Raw genomic sequence first — 20,308 nt, 5'->3', positions numbered from 1 at the left:
GCAGCATTGTGCGTTTCTGTGACTCCTCACGGGATGCAGCAGCACTGCCCTCAGTGGCAAGCGTGTGCAGGTGCCTGCCCAGGTGAGGCTCACCTGCTCCAGCTCCTGCTCAGCGTATTTCTGCCGGCTGAGCTCGTTCTCGGTGCCCTCGCGCAGCTCCCGCAGCCGGTGCGCCTCCTGCTTGGCGATGCTGATCTCGTCCTGCAGCTTCTTCTCCAGGTGCACCTTCTCCACCTCCACAGAACGGTGCTCCTCCTGCGCCTTCTGCAGCCTGCAGCACACACAGAGGGACAGGGCTGGGCTGGGACAGCTCCCTGAGCCCTGCAGGGCCAGGACCAGGGCTGCCCTCCAGAAACAGAAACATTTCTGCTCTGCCCTCCAAAGCCAGCTCTGCTCTGCCCACCAGAGTCATTCCTGCTCTGCTCTGCCCACCAAAACCAGTTCTGTGCTCTGCTCTGCCCTCCAGGTCTAGCCCTGCCCTGCTCACAGAACCAGTCCTGTGCTCTGCCCACCAAAACCAGCCCCGCTCTGTTCTGCTCTCCAGAGCCGGCCCTCTGCTCTGCCCACCAGATCCAGCTCTGCTCTACTCTGTCCACTAGAGCCAGCCCTGCTCTGCTCCCCAAAACCAGCTCTGTGCCCTGCTCTGCTCCCCAAAACCAGCTCTGTGCCCTGCTCTGCCCTCCAGAGCCAGCCCTGCCCTGCTCTGGCCACAGGCATGGCAGGGAGAGTTCAGTGTGGCTGGGAAGAAAGGAAATTGTCAACTGCTTGGTCTCAGTTTGATTCATTTATCAAATGCTCAGGATGCATTTTCTTCATTTCCCACAGCACACCCAGATTTCCTCTAATGAGTCTCAAATTAAGCTCAAGTTTTGGTATTTTCACCCAAGTGAAGACTTTGATAAAGGAAAGAGGGGAAGATCTGCCAGAGCCCATCAGACCCCCCAGATGGGATGGATCCATGTTCCTCCCACAAAATCCTGCAAATTCAGACATGGCTTAATCCTGCCTGGACATTCTTCTTCCTCCTCATGACAGACTGAATCAGCAGGAATAGATGGCAGCAATGAAAGCCTGGATCCCCATGGATCAGTGGGATCTTCCCCGAGGAGCTGGCCTGTGCTGGGGCTCCCTGCAGGGCTGTGAGGCTGGCAGGGCACCAGCTGGGCCAGCGACCCTCACAGAGGATCCAGTGTCACCTGTCCCAGGGAGACTGCACCCACCTGGGGCTGTCCCCGGGGAGACTGCACCCACCTGGGGCTGTCCCAGGGAGACTGCACCCACCTGGGGCTGTCCCCGGGGAGACTGCACCCACCTGGAGCTGTCCCCAGGGGAGACTGCACCCACCTGGGGCTGTCCCCAGGGGAGACTGCACCCACCTGGGGCTGTCCCCAGGGAGACTGCACCCACCTGGAGCTGTCCCTGGGGAGACTGCACCCACCTGGAGCTGTCCCAGGGAGACTGCACCCACCTGGGGCTGTCCCAGGGGAGACTGCACCCACCTGGAGCTGTCCCCAGGGGAGACTGCACCCACCTGGGGCTGTCCCAGGGAGACTGCACCCACCTGGGGCTGTCCCCAGGGGAGACTGCACCCACCTGGGGCTGTCCCCAGGAGACTGCACCCACCTGGAGCTGTCCCAGGGAGACTGCACCCACCTGGAGCTGTCCCCAGGGGAGACTGCACCCACCTGGGGCTGTCCCAGGGAGACTGCACCCACCTGGAGCTGTCCCAGGGAGACTGCACCCACCTGGGGCTGTCCCCAGGGGAGACTGCACCCACCTGGAGCTGTCCCCAGGGGAGACTGCACCCACCTGGGGCTGTCCCAGGGAGACTGCACCCACCTGGGGCTGTCCCAGGGAGACTGCACCCACCTGGAGCTGTCCCCAGGAGACTGCACCCACCTGGAGCTGTCCCAGGGAGACTGCACCCACCTGGGGCTGTCCCCAGGGGAGACTGCACCCACCTGGGGCTGTCCCCAGGAGACTGCACCCACCTGGGGCTGTCCCAGGGAGACTGCACCCACCTGGAGCTGTCCCCAGGGGAGACTGCACCCACCTGGGGCTGTTCCTGGGGAGACTGCACCCACCTGGGGCTGTCCCAGGGGAGACTGCACCCACCTGGGGCTGTCCCAGGGGAGACTGCACCCACCTGGAGCTGTCCCCGGGGAGACTGCACCCACCTGGGGCTGTCCCAGGGAGACTGCACCCACCTGGGGCTGTCCCCGGGGATTGAACAGACACCAAGAGCAGCCCCAAGGGACAGACACCATTGGCCAAGACCATTACCAAGGGGAATTGAACAGAGACACGGAGCTGTCCCAAAGTGAAGATGACAGTGACAAAGAGCTGCTGCCAAACTGAGAACACATGTCTGACACCAGCTGGGACAGGCCCTGCTGGCACAGGCTGGCACAGCCCTGCAGTCACCAGGACACCCCACATGCCTTGATGGCACAGCCCTGCAGTCACCAGGACACCCCACACGCCCGGCTGGCACATCCCTGGGTCCTGCCATGCCCCACACCCAATGCCCACTCACACAAGTGACACACTGGTGACGTGTCCCCCTCATGCCTGGCCATGGGGATCTGGGGGCACAGTTGAGGGGTCGGTTTGGTCATTTTTAGCTGAGCAGGCAGCACACAAGGACAGGCCATGCCCAGGCACCAGGGCCCAGCTGCTGCAGCTGGCTCAGGGCGGTGCCTGAGGCTCCCACTCCTGCAGGCTGGAACAGAACAGACCTGCCCCAGCACCAGGACCAGCAGTGAGGCCACCCCTGCCACGGCAGGGACACCTCCCCCTGTGCCAGGCTGCTCCTCAGTGCCCAGCCTGGCCCTGGGCACTGCCAGGGATGCAGGGGCAGCCCCAGCTGCTCTGGGCAAGCAGGGAGCTCACATTCCAGGAGCTTCCGTCCAATCCACACATCTCCAAAACAGACATGCCCACTCCTTTCAGTAGGATGTGCCGAGGCTCGATGATGTTGATGAGTCACTTAATGGCCTGGGAAGTGTCACTGCTGCAGGGTGTTCTCCAGGGTGCTCTGGAGATGAATAAAGGCTGGGGGTTGGTAGGAACGTTCCCAGCTCCTCAGGAGCAGGTCTGAGCTGCTCAGCACATTCCAGCAGCACTGGCACTGCAGGGGCACCCCGTGCCTTCCAGAGGGCTGCTCAGCACCGAGCCTCACCCAGCCAGCACAGCAGGGCCTTCAAGCTCTGAAAGTGAAGTCTCTGAGCAGAACTGCAGCACAACTGCTCCACAAGTCCTGGAGCACTGGGGCTGTCTGGAGTTTTCACTGCTCCTGGGGCAGCTGAAGACCCCAGCTGGACCCCTCTGGGCAAGGATGAGGAAGAGAAGGGACATTTCCCTCTAGAGGCCTCCCAAGGCCCCAGTTCACCTCTTTTCCTCCCAAGGATGAGGAAGGGAAGGGACACTTCCCCTCAAGAGGCCTCCCAAGCCCTCAGCTCTCCTCATTTTCTCCCAGGAATGAGGAAGGGAAGGGACATTTCCCCTGGAGGCCTCCCAAGCCCCCAGATCTCTTCCCAGCCCCTGATCTCCTGCTCAGTGCCCTCTGTGGAGGACAGGCCCTGCTGAGCTGCTCTGGCTCAAGGCTGTGCCGAGTCCCAGAGGTTTTGTGTTTCTTCCTGAGGGGCTTTAGAGCATTAGTTGAACTTCCCAGGAACATCCATCCACTTGTTTACGTGGCTGTGCCCTCAGCAGCAGGGCCCAAGGTCGTTCCTCACAGGCTCATTCCAGTTTGGAGCTCAGAGGTGACACCCAGCCCTGGACAGCGCTGCTGCAGGGATGGACACGGAGAAGGGATCCCTGTCTCCTTCCAGATGCAGGAAAAATCCATCAAACCTTCTTTGGGAGCGCTTCCAAGCTGTAACATGAAACTCCACGAGGCTGTGTGGAACCAGCTGTGGGCTGGAGCCACAGAGGGGAGCGGGTTTGTGCCAGGGGAACGTGCCCAGCGTGGCTCCATCACCGGGGAGCTCTCTCCTCAGGGACACCAGCTGGTGCCACCTCACTGGGGACAGGAGCCCTTCCAGCAACACTCAGGGGCAGGGTGAACCCCTGCAGGCTCTAATGGGCTCCTAGGCCATTGCAGTGGGGCTGCAGAGCTGGGGGTGCACAGCACACACTCCCAAAAGCTGGCTGGCTGCAGGCCTGACACCCTCAGGACCCTGGTGCCTGCACAGGGCACTCCTCACACCCCGTGACTGGCCTGGCATCAAACCCATGCTCACAGAAGGCACTGGAAATGCAGCCATCAGCTCGCAGGGCAGCCTAGTTAATGTTTATCCTCCCAAATTCCACTGAAACCTCACAGAAAATAGCTCAAGGCCCACACCATCCTGCTCTGTTATTTGCAAAATCTGCCCTTAAAATATTCCATTACCAGAGCACCCCACGGGTTTGTCACCACCAGGGCTGAAGGCTCTTCCCTGTCCCAGAAGATCCCTATGTCCAGAGGCTCTTCTGGAGCCTGTTCTCCCATCAGTAGCTCTACTGGAACCACTGCAGTGATTCCTGTGAGCAGAGACCCCATTCCCGAGGCTGCAGGCTTTGATCCATATGCCAAGAGCCCAGATATTCCTGTTTAATACTCCAAAATGATGTATTTTTTTCACTTTCCAAGCAACACCCTTCGACTCAGGTATTGCTTCCCCACACAGCTCCAAGAATTCAAGAGGGGATGTGTAAATCCCCGATTGCTCCCACACACTTTTTCCCCACCAAAAGCCAAGGTGAAAGAAGCTTGGATGACAAATTCCACGTGAGATGGATTGCACGGCAGGAATGGGACTGGACAAGCTCTAAGGCCCCTTGGAACCCGAAGCATTCCCTGGTTCTGTGACTAGGAAAGAACAGCCGGTCCAGGAGTCCCTGCAGGAGGAGGCAGGCCCCATCTGAGCTCCAGAGGCTGCTGGCAGCTTTGCCAGTCCCTCAGGAAGGGGCTGACTCTGGTGTGAGGCACCAGGACAGCCAAAAACAGCTAAAAACAGCTCAAAACCGGCATTTCCTGAAACCCGAAGGAACAGAAGCGTGCAGGAAGAGCTGAGCGCTCCAGCTGGATGGACAATGGGAACCTACCTCTCCTGCAGGTCATGGAGAGACTGCTCAGCCCTGTGGAGACCCTCCAGGTCCTTCATCATCTTCTTCATGTGCTCCTTGGAGTAGCGGTTCTGGATGTAGGCGAACCAGCAGCCGCCCACGCCGATGACGATGGACACCACCAGCATGAAGTCCTTGAGGTGGTTGTGACGAGTCACTGCAAGAGACCAGAGACACGGCTGGGGCCAAAGGAGCACTGGAGAGCTCCAAAGGGCTCCAAAGAGCCAGGGTGGGACAGCAGAACTCAGGGCAGTCCTGTAAGGAATTGTGGCACAGGATTCACCGAGGGGAAAGTTGAGCTGTTTCAATGTTTCAGGAGAAAAACAGAAGCTTGACAATATTTATTCAGTTTGGAGACAGCAACAGCAACAATGGAGATAAACTCCAAATCTTCCAGCTCCAATTTGCCTGGCAGTAAGCGGTACAGGGGAAACTGCACAGAGCCACTCCCCACCAGAATGGCTGTGATCTCACAGGGCAGCACAGGTGACTAAGGACAAAATAAACACTTGGAAAAACACTGCAAGAGACCAGAGACACGGCTGGGGCCAAAGCAGCACTGGGAGACTCCAAAGGGCTCTGCTGCACCAGAGCAGGACAGGAGAACTCAGGGCAGTCCTATAGGGAATTGTGGCACAGGATTCACTGAGGGGAAAGTTGAGCTGGGTCAATATTTCAGAGGGAAACCAGAAGCTTGACAACACTTATTCAATTTAGAGACAGCAACAACAACAAAAAAGGTGAAATTGCAAATCTTCCAGCTCCAATTAGCCTGGCAATAAGTGATAGAGGGGAAACTGCACAGAGGAACCCCTCCAGAATGGCTGTGATCTCACAGGGCAGCACAGGTAACTAAGGACAAAATAAACACTTGGACAAACACTGCTGAGATCACAGAGCTGGGGCAGCTCAAGTGTCCAACTGTCAAGCTGCCAAGCTTTCCATCAGAATCACAACTCAGTGTGGAAATTCCCTTATTCAACAGTAAATTCAAAAAAAGGTGTTGATGCATGTGAGAGGATGAAAGTAATTAAGTGGGGGCTCAAGTGCTAAACAAAGCCCAAAAGATGAGTCAAGCAGATTTTTTCCTGTAACTCAACCAAGTGTGTGGTAGAAAAGCCACAAATGAAAGAGCAGCTCAGTCCAGAGAGCTGGGACTTAATGATCAGTATCCACTGGTTTTGAACAAACAACAGGCAATTCACACCAGATCCAGGGAAAAAAATATCTGTACTGAGGGGGCAGGCCTTGGCACAGGGTGCCCAGAGAAGCTGTGGCTGTGGAGGAGTCCCTGCCATGGCAGGGGTGGGTTAGACGGGAGCTGCAGCCCCTCCCAAGCCCAGCTGTTCTCTGGTCACAGCTAAATCACATCTGGCACAGCTGGGGGGACACGAGGGGACCTGGCAGGTGGAAACCTGAACTGGGAAGGCAGAGCACAGCACAGACTGACCTGGATGGACACATGAGGACAGGGCTGCTGCTCCCTGCCCACACTGCAGAGCCTTCCCCTCACAGGGAGAGGGACAGGAGCCCTCCCCAGGCCCAGGAGCCAGGCAAGCAGCACCTGCGATCCATCAGTCCCTGCAAGCAGCCCGGGTAACTCCAGCCCTCAGAGCCAAACAAGGGGAGCGCTGGCCCCGCTCCCCTCCGGACGGATCAGCACAACATCCCCTTCCGAGGGAGCAGCTCCTGGCAATGCCTGCAGCTCCCAGCTGGGGAGTGCTGTGTGTCCCACCCTCCCACAGCCCCGCTCTCCGGCCCCCCTGGGCCATTCCCTGCCAGCCCCCCCAGCTGGGCCTGCCCCTGGTGCCAGCGGGGCTCAGCTCCGGCACAGCAGCACTGCACACATCCTGCCTCTGCACCAGCCCTGGCCAAAGACATGTGTCTCCCTGATTTTTTAAGTTTCTCTAAGCCTTCTAATGTTTACATTCTTGTAGAAAACTTTTTCACACACTTTATGTGAATAACTTATTCTTTTATGGAGGAAGAGAAATTGATGGACTGTTGGTTTGTCCAGTGTCATTGGAGAGGTGGCACTGTCACCCTCCAAACCACTGTCACTTTTAGAAATCTATAAATGGTGGAGTCAGAAAATAAACTTCCCTTTTTTGCCTTGAGAACAGCAGTGTGTATGCACATCGTGTCATTTCGTGTCCTATAGTGACAGACACGGGCATGAGGAAACTCTGAGGAAAACTCAGCTTGGAAGGAAATGTAGAGCATGAAATGCCAGGATGGTTTGGGTTGGGAGGGACCCTAAATCCAGCCCAGTGCCACCCCTGCCATGGCAGGGACACCTCCCACTGTCCCCAGTGCCCAGCCTGGCCTTGGGCACTGCCAGGGATGCAGGGGCAGCCCCAGCTGCTCTGGGCACCCTGTGCCAGGGCCTGCCCACCCTGCCAGGGAACAATTCCTCATTGCCCAGATCCCACCCAGCCCTGCCCTCTGGCACTGGCAGCCATGCCCCCTCGGCCTGGCACCCCAGAGCAGAGGGGCTCTAACCCTGGGAGCATCTCCATTTTCTCACCTTCATTGTAGATGCTTTTTTCTGGTATCTAATCCCAACCAACCCTCCTGCAGCTCCAGACCTTCCTCCCTTTTTGAATCATTTCACTTATTTCAAACACCAAGCCCAGGCAGAGCTGCAAGCCCAGCAGGACATCAAGTCCTGCAGCTGAGCACAACAATCAGTCTGTGATAAAACTGTGCCCGCTCTCCCTCCTTTCCCAAAACAAGGCAATGGGGAAGTGGGAGAAGCCTGTTTTCCATGGGGCACGTGGCTGTTCCTGCAGCCTGTGCAGGTGTAGGGTGAGCCCAGGCCTGCCTGCTGCTGGGAGCAGGACAGGCCGTGCCAACCCTGCCGAGGGCCAGGGACAAAGCCAGGGCATTTAAATCACAATCCAGTGCACAGGAACAATCTGAGGGTGCCCTCAGCCTGTGGCCCAGGGCACAGGAGCAGCAGGGAAAGAGATCAAATTACAGAAAGTTCTGTCCCAAAAGCAGCAGAGCTGCACCTGCAGAGCCTCCAGCCCTGGGACACCAGCAGCAGGAGCACCTGGAGCTGCTGCAGAGAGCCCAGAGGGGCTGGAGCCAGGCTGGGAGAGCTGGGGGGGCTCACCTGGGGAGGAGAAGCTGCAGGGAGAGCTCCGAGCCCCTGGCAGGGCCTGCAGGGGCTCCAGCAGAGCTGCAGAGGGACTGGGGACAAGGATGGAGGGACAGCACCCAGGGAATGGCTGCCAGTGCCAGAGGGCAGGGCTGGGTGGGATCTTGGCAGTGAGGAATTGTTCCCTGGCAGGGTGGGCAGGGCCTGGCACAGGGTGCCCAGAGCAGCTGGGGCTGCCCCTGCATCCCTGGCAGTGCCCAAGGCCAGGCTGGACACTGGGGACAGTGGGAGGTGTCCCTGCCATGGCAGGGGTGGCACTGGGTGGGATTTAGGGTCCCTCCCTACCCAAAGCAGTCTGGGATTCCATGTTTCACCTGAAGTTGTGCTATTTTGTGCCAGATCAATTCCTGAACCACAGGAACCGGACCCCAAAGGGACAGACACAGGAGGAATCATCTCATGTTGCTCAGATTATAATTGCACCACGCACCCTTGCACTTGGATTAATTACAGAGCTGAAGTGGTCAGACCTGTTTGCTGGAGGAGATGGCAGGGCTGGAGCCTGGCAGCAGGGACCAGACCTGGAGGGATGGCAGGAGCCTGCAGATCCACATGGAAACCGGCCATGGAATCTGGCTGGAACCTCTGCCACGGGCCAGACACCCACCCCTGGAGGCCTGGGCTGGGAAAGCTTCCCCCAGCAGCAGGAACAGCACTGTGTCCACCTGCTGTGATCCCCATGGGCAGCAGGTCTGCATTTAGGAGCCTGCAGGACGCCTGGGGCTCCAACTGAGGCTGCTTTTATCAAAGCTTTTACACCAGTGGTGAACAGAGCTTCAAGGGAGGAGACAAACCCTTGAACTGTGCACCTGTGCACCACATCCCCCTGCCAGCAGCTCAGAGAGCCCCAGAGCCCAGCTCCCCTCCAGAGCCACCTCCCCTGAGCACGGCAAGGAGGTGTAAAGCAGCTTCTGCAGCTTGGAAGGTCACCGAGCACTGCCCAAGCTGCCACTTGCTGCTGGCTCCTGCAAGCGTTGTGCAATCCATTCCTGCAGGAATTGGTTTAGATAAACAACCTCTCCCCTTGAATGGAGACAAAGCCATTCAGGTGACCAGAAACCAGCCAATTTTGCCTTCTGAAAAGGGATCAATCCCTCCTTCAGCTGCAGATTTAAAGTGTATTTCCACTTCTAAGACACCCTGGATATAGAACCATGGAATGGTTTGGGTTGGGAGGGACCTCCAAGCCCATCCCACCCCAGCTCCTGCGAGGTGCTGAGAGCAGGGGCACCTCCCAGCAGCCCAGGCTGGCCTGGAGAGCTCCAGCAGGAGTGAGAGGGTGTGAGCAGCCCCACGGCTCCCTGCACACTCTGATCTCTGTGCCCAGGGAGGGCCAGGCTGCAGGGCCAGGGAGCTGCAGGGCAGAACAAACAGCTCCAGCGTGGCAACGGCCATTAACTCCCAGCCAGCACAAGCCATTCACTCTGCCCTTTACACAGCACAACGACTCTGCAGAAGTTCTGCCCCCAGCACAGGAGTCGCTGGGCTGGAGCCACCCAGGCATCAAAAAGCTTCACATTTACCACAGGCAATAAATAAACACCAAACTGTGCCTGTGCAAAAAGAGGCTTGTCAGTAACTGTGACCAAAATGGCTGATTGTGCAAGCCAGGCTGGTGATTTGCTCCCTGTGGCCCTGCCAAGCCTCACACTGTGGCTCACACTGCTCAGGCAGCTTCCCAGGATTGGGTGGGAATGGCTGGAGAGCAGCCCTGGGCAGAAGGACTTGGGGGTGCTGGGGTGGGAGAGGCCAGAAATGCCCCAGCCATGAGCACTGGGACCCCAAAATTCCCCAGCATGGGCAGCAGAAAGGGGGGTTCCACCCCTCTGCACCCAAAGCCCAGAGGAGCAGAGAGACAAAAGCGCCTTCAATAGGGAGCAGACAGGAGCCAGAGGGAGCACCTGGAGCGTGGAGACACACATCAGAGAGCTTGAGATCCTGATAAGGCATCAAAGGAGCCCCGGGCCTCCCAGCACCACCCTAAACTTCCCATCCAGCCTGCTGCCCCTCCCCTCCTCCAGAGGTGGGCAGGTTTACAGCCTGAGTCACCAGCAGAGCCTCAGGACAGGACAGTGGAGCCCCAGGAAAGCCCAGGAGATGCTGACAGAGCTCCAGGACATGGCAGCAGCTGCCCTGGGAGCAGGCAGGATTGCTGCCCTCCAGCACCATCAGCACCACAGAGGGGCAGCAGGCTTTATTTACCCTGTGGACACAGGAGATCCCAGCAGCACAGTGGGAGATGCCAGCTGCACCTCTGGGAGAGCCCTCTGAGATGGGAATGCCAGCCCAGGATGCTCCAGGCTACAGAGCTGCTCCCACAAACCCAGGACCAACCATTCCTGCTCCAGGGTATCTGTGCTGGGATGACTCCCCTGGTGAGGCTGTGCTGGGCACTCTGTGTCACCCAGAAGTGGCTCCGGTGGCCCTGGGGGTGGTTCCCAGGGCTGGCAGGTGGGGTTGGGTACTCACACAGAGGAGGCCCAAAGAGCACCGTGTCCAGGGCCTTGAGCTGCAGCTTCTGCCGGTGGCTGCGGTCGGTCATCTTCAGCACCGTGCCCATCATGGTGGCGTTGTTCACTGCCAGCCTGCACAACAGGGGACAAAAACTGCTGTGGGCACAGCCACCAGGGCCGGCAGGCATCAGGGAGATGCACAGCGGGGCCTGGAGCTCCCTGCTACCAGGGCACATCCCTCACTGCTGTTGTCTCTAACCACACACTTTGCAGCAGCATTTCTAGGACTGGAAGAGAGCAGGAAAAACCAGGGCCAGGCCTAATTCATTACCTGACAGCATGAGGAACTGATATCCCATCAAAACCCATCTTTTGGTGTCCTACCAATCACTATTAAGTGTTTTTTAACCAAATCTCCATTGGCTTTCCATCCTGTGTCACAGACCACAAACCACAGTTCTCCCTTGGAAGGGATGTGGACACTCATTGTGCTGCCTCAAAACCATCCTCATTTTATCCCCAGTAATTCTCTCCTTCCCAGTCAGCTGAAAAGGCCCTTTTCCAGCAACAGGAACCTTTATCCAAAAAAGCTGCACTGACATTTTTCAAACCTGTTTATGTTGAATCACAGCCAGTGCTACTCTTCCATGGAATCATGGAATGGTTTGGGTTGGGAGGGATTTTAAATCCCACCCAGTGCCACTCCTGCCATGGCAGGGACACCTCCCACTGTCCCAGGCTGCTCCGACCCCAGTGCCCAGCCTGGCCTCGGGCACTGCCAGGGATGCAGGGGCAGCCCCAGCTCCTCTGGGCACCCTGTGCCAGGGCCTGCCCACCCTGCCAGGGAGAGCACAACTGACCTGGCCATGGCACTGACCTGGGACTGGCACTAACACAGGCCTGGCACTGCCCCTGGCACAGCACTGACCTGGGCATGGCACTGAGCCAGGACGGGCACTGACCTGGGCATGGCGTGGCCGCTGAGCTGCAGCTTGCGGAAGGTCTCCTCGTACTGGGGCAGCTCCACGTAGGAGATGAGCCACTGCACCACCTCGTCCACCGTCCAGTTGTACACTGCAGAGAGCACAACAGCACAGCTCGTGGGGGGCACGGGCACCAGGGAGCCACAGCCTGGGGCTGGCAGGGACCTCACAGCCACCCAGTGCCACCCCTGCCATGGCAGGGACACCTCCCACCGTCCCCAGTGCCCAGCCTGGCCTTGGGCACTGCCAGGGATGCAGGGGCAGCCCCAGCTGCTCTGGGCACCCTGTGCCAGGGCCTGCCCACCCTGCCAGGGAACAATTCCTCATTGCCAAGATCCCACCCAGCCCTGCCCTCTGGCACTGGGACAATCCAGGTAGTCCTGCAGGACCTCAGCCTCCCCCCTGTGGGACCATTTTTGCCCATGAGGAGCTCCTGAGGTTCTGCTGCCCCTGAGCCCCCACAGACCCCTCATGCCATGGGAGGAGCTGCCTGGAGCTTTCTCTGTCACAACACACCTTTCCCAGGGCTGCTTTGCCCCCGTGCTCCCAGTTCCCAGAATTAACACATGCAATGAGGCCATCAGATAGAGGAGCAGAGGAGGCCCCACCTCGTGCCATCGCACCAGCAGGGCTCGGGCTGGGCACCCTGGCAGGGCAACACCCAAAGCACTGGCAGGTGACCCAAAGCTGGCATCACTGGGGTTTCCATCAGCCAGGGGATCCTGCTGCCTCCACACTCCAACAGGGAAAGCTCATCCTCAGCACGTGCCCAAAGGTCCTGAATTCTGGGGTCAGCTCCCAAAGCCTCACTCCCTGCTCCAGGCTCTGGCACAGGGTGCCCAGAGCAGCTGGGGCTGCCCTGCATCCCTGGCAGTGCCCAAGGCCAGGTTGGACACTGGGGACAGTGGGAGGCGTCCCTGCCATGGCAGGGGTGGCACTGGGTGGCTGTGAGGTCCCTCCCAACCCAAACTGGGACCTCTGTGATTCTGGGATTCCCTGAGCTTTGACTAAGCAAAGCTCACGGAGCTGTGCTGGAAAAAAACCCATTGGAAGCAGCTTGAGAAAGGATCTGAGGGAGGAGGTGGAGCAGGTGCTGCAGCCCAAGTGAACCAGGTGAACTCTGCTCCCTAACCTCCTCCCCGAGCATCTGTGCATTATTTATGGAGCCATAAGTGAGGAAACCTTAGGAAATCAAGCTCCTGCCTTTGCTGCTTTGTTGTGCTGCACTTAGAGCAATGATCTGAAGGCAAACACAATCCCAGAATCCCAGACTGGTTTGGGTTGGGAGGGACCTAAAATCCTACCCAGTGCCACCCCTGCCATGGCAGGGACCCTTCCGCTGTCCCAGTGCCATGTCCAACCTGGCCTGGGACACAGCAGATGTGTTTGTTGGACAGAAGGGACTTAATTGCACTTGAGTTTATCATCCCCTGGCCCTGGCAGGGCTGCCTGGCTCTGCTGCAATGCAACCCTGACTGGGCACACGAGCACAGAAACATCTGCTCAAGCTCCAGGGAGCCCAGTGCCTCCCATGGGGAGCTGAGGGGTGAGGGAGAGGAGGGATGGGTGATCTGGGAGAGACGAGGGAGCTGGGGGACACAGAGGAGCTGAGAGAGAGGAGGGAGATGGAGCTCAGAGAAATGAGATGAGAGATCTGGGAGAGATGAGGGAGATGGAGCTGTGACAGATGGGGGAGCTGAGAGAGATGAGCAAGCTCAGAGAGCTGATTGAACTGATGAAGAGGAGAAAGATGAAGATGAGGAAGCTGAGAGAGCTCACAGAGCTGAGAGAGATGGAGCTCAGAGAATGACACAGATGAGAGAGACGAGGGATCTGGGAGAGACAAGTGAGCTCAGAGCTAACTGAGTGGATGAAGCTGAGATGATGAAGCTGATGAAGCTGAGGGAGCAGAGGAAGAGCCCAGCACCAAGCAAGGATAGCAAGGCTCCAAAGGAAGGTGCCATCCCCACAGACGCTGGCACGGTGACCCAGGTGGAGGGTGGCACAGACGAGGCCACCAACCCTCCCTACAGTGCTGGTCACTGTCCCACACATGGGGTGACACCTGCGGCTGTGGGCACCAGCAGGATGCCAATGATGGGAGGATGGGAGAAGCCACCTCTCCCATGTGGCACTTGCCACAGGGAGTGAGGCCACATCCCCAGGCAGCAGCACTGCCAGTCCTGGGCTCCTCTCACTGCCATGAGGCCACATCCCCATCTCCAGAGCCCCTGGCTCCTCTCACTGCCATGAGAACACATCCCCATCTCCAGAGGCCCTGGCTCCTCTCGCTGCCATGAGAACACATCCCCATCTCCAGAGCCCCTGGCTCCTCTCACTGCCATGAGAACACATCCCCATCCTCCAGAGCCCCTGGGCTCCTCTCACTGCCATGAGAACACATCCCCATCTCCAGAGCCCCTGGCTCCTCTCACTGCCATGAGAACACATCCCCATCCTCCAGAGGCCCTGGCTCCTCTCGCTGCCATGAGAACACATCCCCATCTCCAGAGCCCCTGGCTCCTCTCACTGCCATGAGAACACATCCCCATCCTCCAGAGCCCCTGGCTCCTCTCACTGCCATGAGAACACATCCCCATCTCCAGAGCCCCTGGCTCCTCTCACTGCCATGAGAACACATCCCCATCTCCAGAGCCCCTGGCTCCTCTCACTGCCATGAGAACACATCCCCATCTCCAGAGCCCCTGGCTCCTCTCACTGCCATGAGGCCACATCCCCATCCTCCAGAGCCCCTGGCTCCTCTCGCTTCCATGAGAACACATCCCCATCTCCAGAGCCCCTGGCTCCTCTCACTGCCATGAGAACACATCCCCATCTCCAGAGCCCCTGGCTCCTCTCACTGCCATGCACAGCCGTGTTTCTTTGGGGAAGAATCCCTGAGAAGCACAGGCACAGATGGGCAGGACCCTGCCCTGCCTCCTCACCCAGGGGCTGATCTGCCATCACTTCCAACAGCTTTGGCAGAGCCAGGCTCACGCAGGTGCCATCCCTCAGACCCAGCACCTCGTAAGGGCATCACAGCCTTTATCTTCTGCCATAACTCACGGGCAGAAATATCTTTTTACTTTCCACATGTGCCCAGGAACAGCAGCAATGGAAGGAAGGAAAAGCAACGCCCTGAAAAGAAATGACACAGGCCCAGCCACCCCATCCCTGTGGGATGTCAGGGCCCTTCACAGCTGCTTTTCACACGCCCAGGAGGGAGCAGACCTTTCCTACAAGCCTGATTCATGACTTCAGCTCAAACTCCAAAATCAGGCTTCACGTTTCCCTGGCAGTGTCCCAGGCCAGGCTGGGCACTGGGGCTGGGAGCAGCCTGGCACGGTGGAAGGCTCCCTGCCTGGCAGGGGTGGCACTGGCTGGGATTTGAGGTCACTCCCATCCCAAACTCTCTGTGATTCCATGACATCAGGGTGCCCTTCAGAATCCAGTCACTCATTCTATCAGCCAGATCTAAAGATGATGAAAGGCAAAACAAGAGCAGGAGCTGAGTGCAGCACTGGACACCCACAGTGCCATGGCAGCCCTGCCAGGCCCTGGGTGTGCTGGGGGCAGGGACAGAGCCAGGGCAGCTCAGCAGTTAGGGGCCTGCTGAGTATCAAGGGATGTTCTCCTCCGTTCCTTAATGGTTTCGACCCTTTCCCAGCTGACAGCAAAACACACTCCAGGCAAAGCCACATGTAAACAGCCTGTAATGGGATAAATATTTCTTACAGGAGACACTCCTGGCATACAAGAGGCACAGGGACTCAGTCATGGAATCACAGCACCCCTTTGGCTGGAAAACCCGTCTGAGCCCAGAGTCCAGCCACCCTCAGCACGGCCAAGGCCACCCCTGACCGTGTTCCCAAGTGCCACATCCAGAGGGCTGTGACATCCCCCCAGGATGTGCTTCCCTCCCTGTCCTGGGCAACTGTGCCACTCTCCTAGAGTGCTGTGGGCAAGAATTGTCAACACATCCCTGTCCAGCTCCATGGGAGAGTCTGGTCTGGGATACACAGCTCTGGAATTGTCACACGGATATCACAGAAACAGGGAAAGCTTTGGGTTGGCAGGGACCCCAAATCCCACCCAGTGCCACCCCTGCCATGGCAGGGACACCTCCCACTGTCCCCAGTGTCCAGCCTGGCCTTGGGCACTGCCAGGGATGCAGGGGCAGCCCCAGCTGCTCTGGGCACCCTGTGCCAGGGCCTGCCCACCCTGCCAGGGAACAATTCCTCATTGCCAAGATCCCACCCAGCCCTGCCCTCTGGCACTGGCAGCCATTCCCTGGGTGCTGTCCCTGCAGGCCTTGTCCCCAGTCCCTCTGCAGCTCTGCTGGAGCCCCTGCAGGCCCTGCCAGGGGCTCGGAGCTCTCCCTGCAGCTTCTCCTCTCCACTGTTTCCAATCCCTGCTGCAGATGCTGCCCCTCACTCAGAGCTCCTGGGAATGGGAGGGGCTGCTGCACTCCCTGCAGCTGCACCCACAGCTCTGAAACACAGAGCACATCCCCCCACAGGAATTTAAGGGCTAATACAGAAAAGTCAAACACCAACAGGACACCAATGAGAAACTGAAATTTCTGTGGCTGGTGAACTGATTAGAAGATTAACATCCATTATTTCAGGGATGGACATACACAGAACTCCTCTTTTAGAGATGAGGAGCACTGAAAAAAAACTGGATTAATGATTTCTGTGGAATTCAGTGTGAAAGCACTGGGGAAGCACTTGCCAATCTTAAACTTTGTTCCAAGATTCCCAGGTTTCAGGAAGTTTCTCAGCAGAGGCTGAACTCCCACCACCTCCCTGGGTGCTGGGATAAATAACAGCATTTTGGAACAGCTAAAAGTTATTTCCACATGGAGTGTACTTATGACACTTCCTGGATTTTATTCTCCCTTCTTTTCACTGTGAAGGAGCTTTTCAGGTTAAAAACATTTCTTTTAAAGAAAACACAACCTGCAGAAAAGCTCCCAAGCAGCTCTACTGAATATTTAGGATATCTACTGAATATTTAGGATAAATCACTCCATTACAATTCCATCTGGAACTAGGTGTGTGAAGAACCTGAATTTGGCCGTATTTTACACACATTTCTAGGGCAGAGGAACAAAACAAGAACTGATCCTTTGGTGGCCACCCTCAGGTGCAGCAGGAACAGTTTGGAACGACCAACCCTGAGGAAATCCTGGGAATCCACACCTCAAAAAGGGAGCTGGAAGGGCACAAGGCCTGGTACAAGGGAGGAAAAGCAGCACAATCCTCTTGAGATGCACGCCCTGCCCAGGGCATCTGCAATCCAAACTGTCTGGCACTCTTGGGAAAGGATTTCTTGGCTTTTTGCCCTTTTTTACCTTCTGATGTTTTCCAGGCCTTCCAGAGGTCCTCCACACTGATGAGCTTGTCCTCTCCATGGAAAGTGCTGTGCTTGACTGCTGGGTCATGGTAATTCAAGTCTTCCCTCAAGAACTAGGAGAGGAATTAACAGCAGGATTAAGCTTTGGTTCATCTTTTAGGGAGATGAGGAGCATAAAAAAATTCTGAAGAGTAATAGTTTTGATGGGAAAGTCATAGCAAATCTGAATTAAAAAAAACCCCATAAATATAATAGATATACTAGATTTATACATCTATCTTTTATACAGATATAAGTATATTCCCTGCAGTACCCCTGAAAATCTCTGTTCCTGGGAAGATGAGCCAGGAAGTACTCAATAAGTAAATACAATAAATTCCTTTTAATACAGAGAAGGGATAATTAATTAGAACCTTCAGTCTTGGGATTCCAGACTTTTCTTTGAATTATAGTAACACCAAAAATTCACCTAAGTGGCACAATGAAACCAGCTTTATGTCACTGGAGTAAGAACCCAAGAATTATTACTGGATTTGACCTGCACCTTCAAATCCAAGCTGGAACAAATGCCACGGGCAGGAGGGGAGGCAGTTGCACTGAAAAATAGAAATAAATCTATGTATCCCAGCTCAGTGGGGGCCCAGAGCAGCTGGGGCTGCCCCTGCATCCCTGGCAGTGCCCAAGGCCAGGCTGGACACTGGGGACAGTGGGAGGTGTCCCTGCCATGGCAGGGGTGGCACTGGGTGGGCTCTGAGGTCCTTCCCAACCCAAATCCACCAGCAGACAGAGAACCACTCACACTCCAGTGCCCAACAGGTGGGACCAAGTTCAAGGATAATTCCACATTCCCACTCCCCAGGACATGATCCCCACACACACAGCTTCATCCCTGGGCTCTTCCACGTCCAACAGGATGATACCCACACCCAAAAAACACCTCAGAGCCATAGATGGTGTTTTTACATCATACAGGGCAGAAAGGAGATCTGGGCAGCTTTAGATGCCAGGCTCCCTGCAAAGCCAGGGAGGCAGCTCCAGCCTGGGGCTCTGCCCTGCTGCCCAAAGGCTGCCAGCGCAATTCCTGCCCCCCAGAACACAGGAAAATGGAAAATGTGGGGAAACGTGGGGAAACGTGGGGAAACGTGGGGAAACGTGGGGAAACGTGGGGAAATGGGGAAACTGGATAATTGGGGAAATGTCAAAACTGGAGAATGTGGGGAAATGTGGAAACTGGATAATTGGGGAAATGTGGAAAATTGGACAATTTGGGGAAATGTGGAAAATGGGAGAATATGGGGAAATGTGGAAACTGGAGAATTGGGGAAATGGGGAAACTGGAGAATTGGGGAGAATGGGAGAATAGGAGAATGTGGGGAAATGTGGAAAATGGGAGAATTTGGAGAAATGTGGAAACTGGAGAATTGGGGAAATGTGGAAACTGGAGAATTGGGGAAATGGGGAAACTGGAGAATTGGGGAAGTGGGGAAAAATGGGAGAATGTGGGGAAATGTGGAAACTGGAGAATTGGGGAAGTGGGGAGAATGGGAGAACGTGGGGAAATGTGGAAACTGGGAGAATGTGGGGAAATGTGGAAACTGGAGAATTGGGGAAATGGGGAAACCGGGAGAATGTGGGGAAATGTGGAAACTGGGAGAATTTGGGGAAATGTGGATAATGGGAGAATGTAGATAAAATGTCTGTCTCAGCAGGGGCTGAGCCTCGGGGCTCCAGCTGTGCCAAGCCCTGTCCCCGTGGGTGCCGCCGTGACCGAGTGGGAACATGGCAATGTCACCAATGTCACCGATGCCACCAATGTCACCGGCCCTGCTCCAGCCCCAGCTCCCAGCACAGCAGTCAGCTGCTGCTCTGTATATTTAGCTCGGGAGCACAGAAAGGAAAGGTGATCCCTCAGCCTCCCTTGGGCTCATGGGGGCCAGAGCAAACCTGAGGACTCGGCGCAGGGGACGGAGCCAGGCTGGGGAATGTCCCGATAAATGAGCAGGGAGAGGATGCACGATGGGGCTGGGGGAGCTGGCTGAGCCCACCAAAGCCCAGACAGACCTTAAAGCACATTTGCCACCAGTAGCTTCTGGGGAAAAGACAAAATCATGGAGTCCCAGACTAGTTTGGGTTGGGAAGGACCTTAGAGTCCACCCAGTCCCACCCTGGCACGGACAGGAGCACCTTCCACTATCCCAGATACTGCAAACCCCAGGCACACGAAGCACTGTGCAGAGCACTGCCCTCCTTGCAAACCACTGACAAGCAGCACTTCCCAGTGTTAAAGATCCCACTGCTCCCGGGCCTGGAGACACCCAAAGCTCTGAGCCCTGGACACAGGGTGGGCCAGACCATTGCCAAGGTCCCACAGACCATCTCCGGGATCCCATCCAGACCGCCCCAGCCTCAGCCAGGCTGTGAATCCACAAGGAAACTCAGTCAGACCTGAGTCTCCCCACCAAGTGCAGGAAAGGCAAACCCTGGTCAAACCAGCCAAAAGCAACAGGACCAGAACCACTGGTACAAACCCCAGGAGGAGCTGGGATCACAGTGGGAAGACTCAGCCTGGGAATGCTGATCTTGGTGCTCTGGGGCCTCCAACAGCAGGAGGACCTGCAGCTGCTGGAGAGAGCCCAGAGGAGCCATGGGGCTGTTCCAGGGCTGGAGCCCCTCTGCAGCCAGGCTGGAGAGCTGGGGGTGCTCACCTGCACAGGAGAAGCTGCAGGGAGAGCTCAGAGCCCCTGGCAGGGCCTGAAGGGGCTCCAGCAGAGCTGCAGAGGGACTGGGGACAAACATGCTGGCTGAAGGCACACTCAGAAATGAGCAGATCCACTAAATGGGATTTTCTGGAGGGTTTTTTTTCCATAGAATCACAGAATCTCCTCAGTTGGGAGGGACCCAAAGGGATCAAGTCCAAGTCCTGGCTCTGCACAGCCCCAACAACCCCACCTTGTGCCTGAGAGCCTTGTCCAACCTCCCCTTGAACTCTGTTCTGTGGTTTTTTTATCTGCAGAAACTGCAGCTACTGGAGTGATTTTTCAAGGCTTCCCATCCCTCCCACAGCCCTGGATGTGTGCCACCCTCCTTCCCTAGCACCAGCTCCTGCTGAGCCCAGCCAAGGGCCGGACCCAGGCACGTGCTGGCAGCTCCCTGTGCTCCCCAACCCCAGCAGCTGCCCCAGAGGGACACAAAGCTCCTGGCTCCAAGGCCTTCCCCAGCCAGCGAGCCCAGGCAGCGGG

At 57.0% G+C, this 20,308-nt stretch overlaps 1 protein-coding gene across 8 annotated transcripts in view; it reads right to left on the bottom strand.

The window, feature by feature from the left end:
• STIM1 (stromal interaction molecule 1) overlaps nucleotides 1-20,308 on the bottom strand; it is a 73,168-nt gene that overhangs the window by 24,100 nt on the left and 28,760 nt on the right. For all 8 annotated transcript variants that reach the window (XM_054293756.1, XM_054293758.1, XM_054293760.1 and 5 more), the window contains exons 3-7: nucleotides 17,068-17,182; nucleotides 11,691-11,802; nucleotides 10,745-10,860; nucleotides 5,092-5,269; nucleotides 94-271 (exon numbers count right to left, since the gene is read on the bottom strand). In XM_054293756.1, the coding sequence (XP_054149731.1) occupies nucleotides 94-271; nucleotides 5,092-5,269; nucleotides 10,745-10,860; nucleotides 11,691-11,802; nucleotides 17,068-17,182 (699 nt within the window). The remainder of the gene's footprint in view (nucleotides 1-93; nucleotides 272-5,091; nucleotides 5,270-10,744; nucleotides 10,861-11,690; nucleotides 11,803-17,067; nucleotides 17,183-20,308) is intronic.

Source organism: Melozone crissalis, unplaced genomic scaffold (assembly GCF_028551555.1).
Source record: "Melozone crissalis strain CALT ecotype California unplaced genomic scaffold, PUWL_Pcris_2 ptg000187l_1, whole genome shotgun sequence".
NCBI classification, from domain to species: Eukaryota; Metazoa; Chordata; class Aves; order Passeriformes; family Passerellidae; genus Melozone; species Melozone crissalis.
This window is presented reverse-complemented; position numbering and strand designations above follow the sequence as displayed.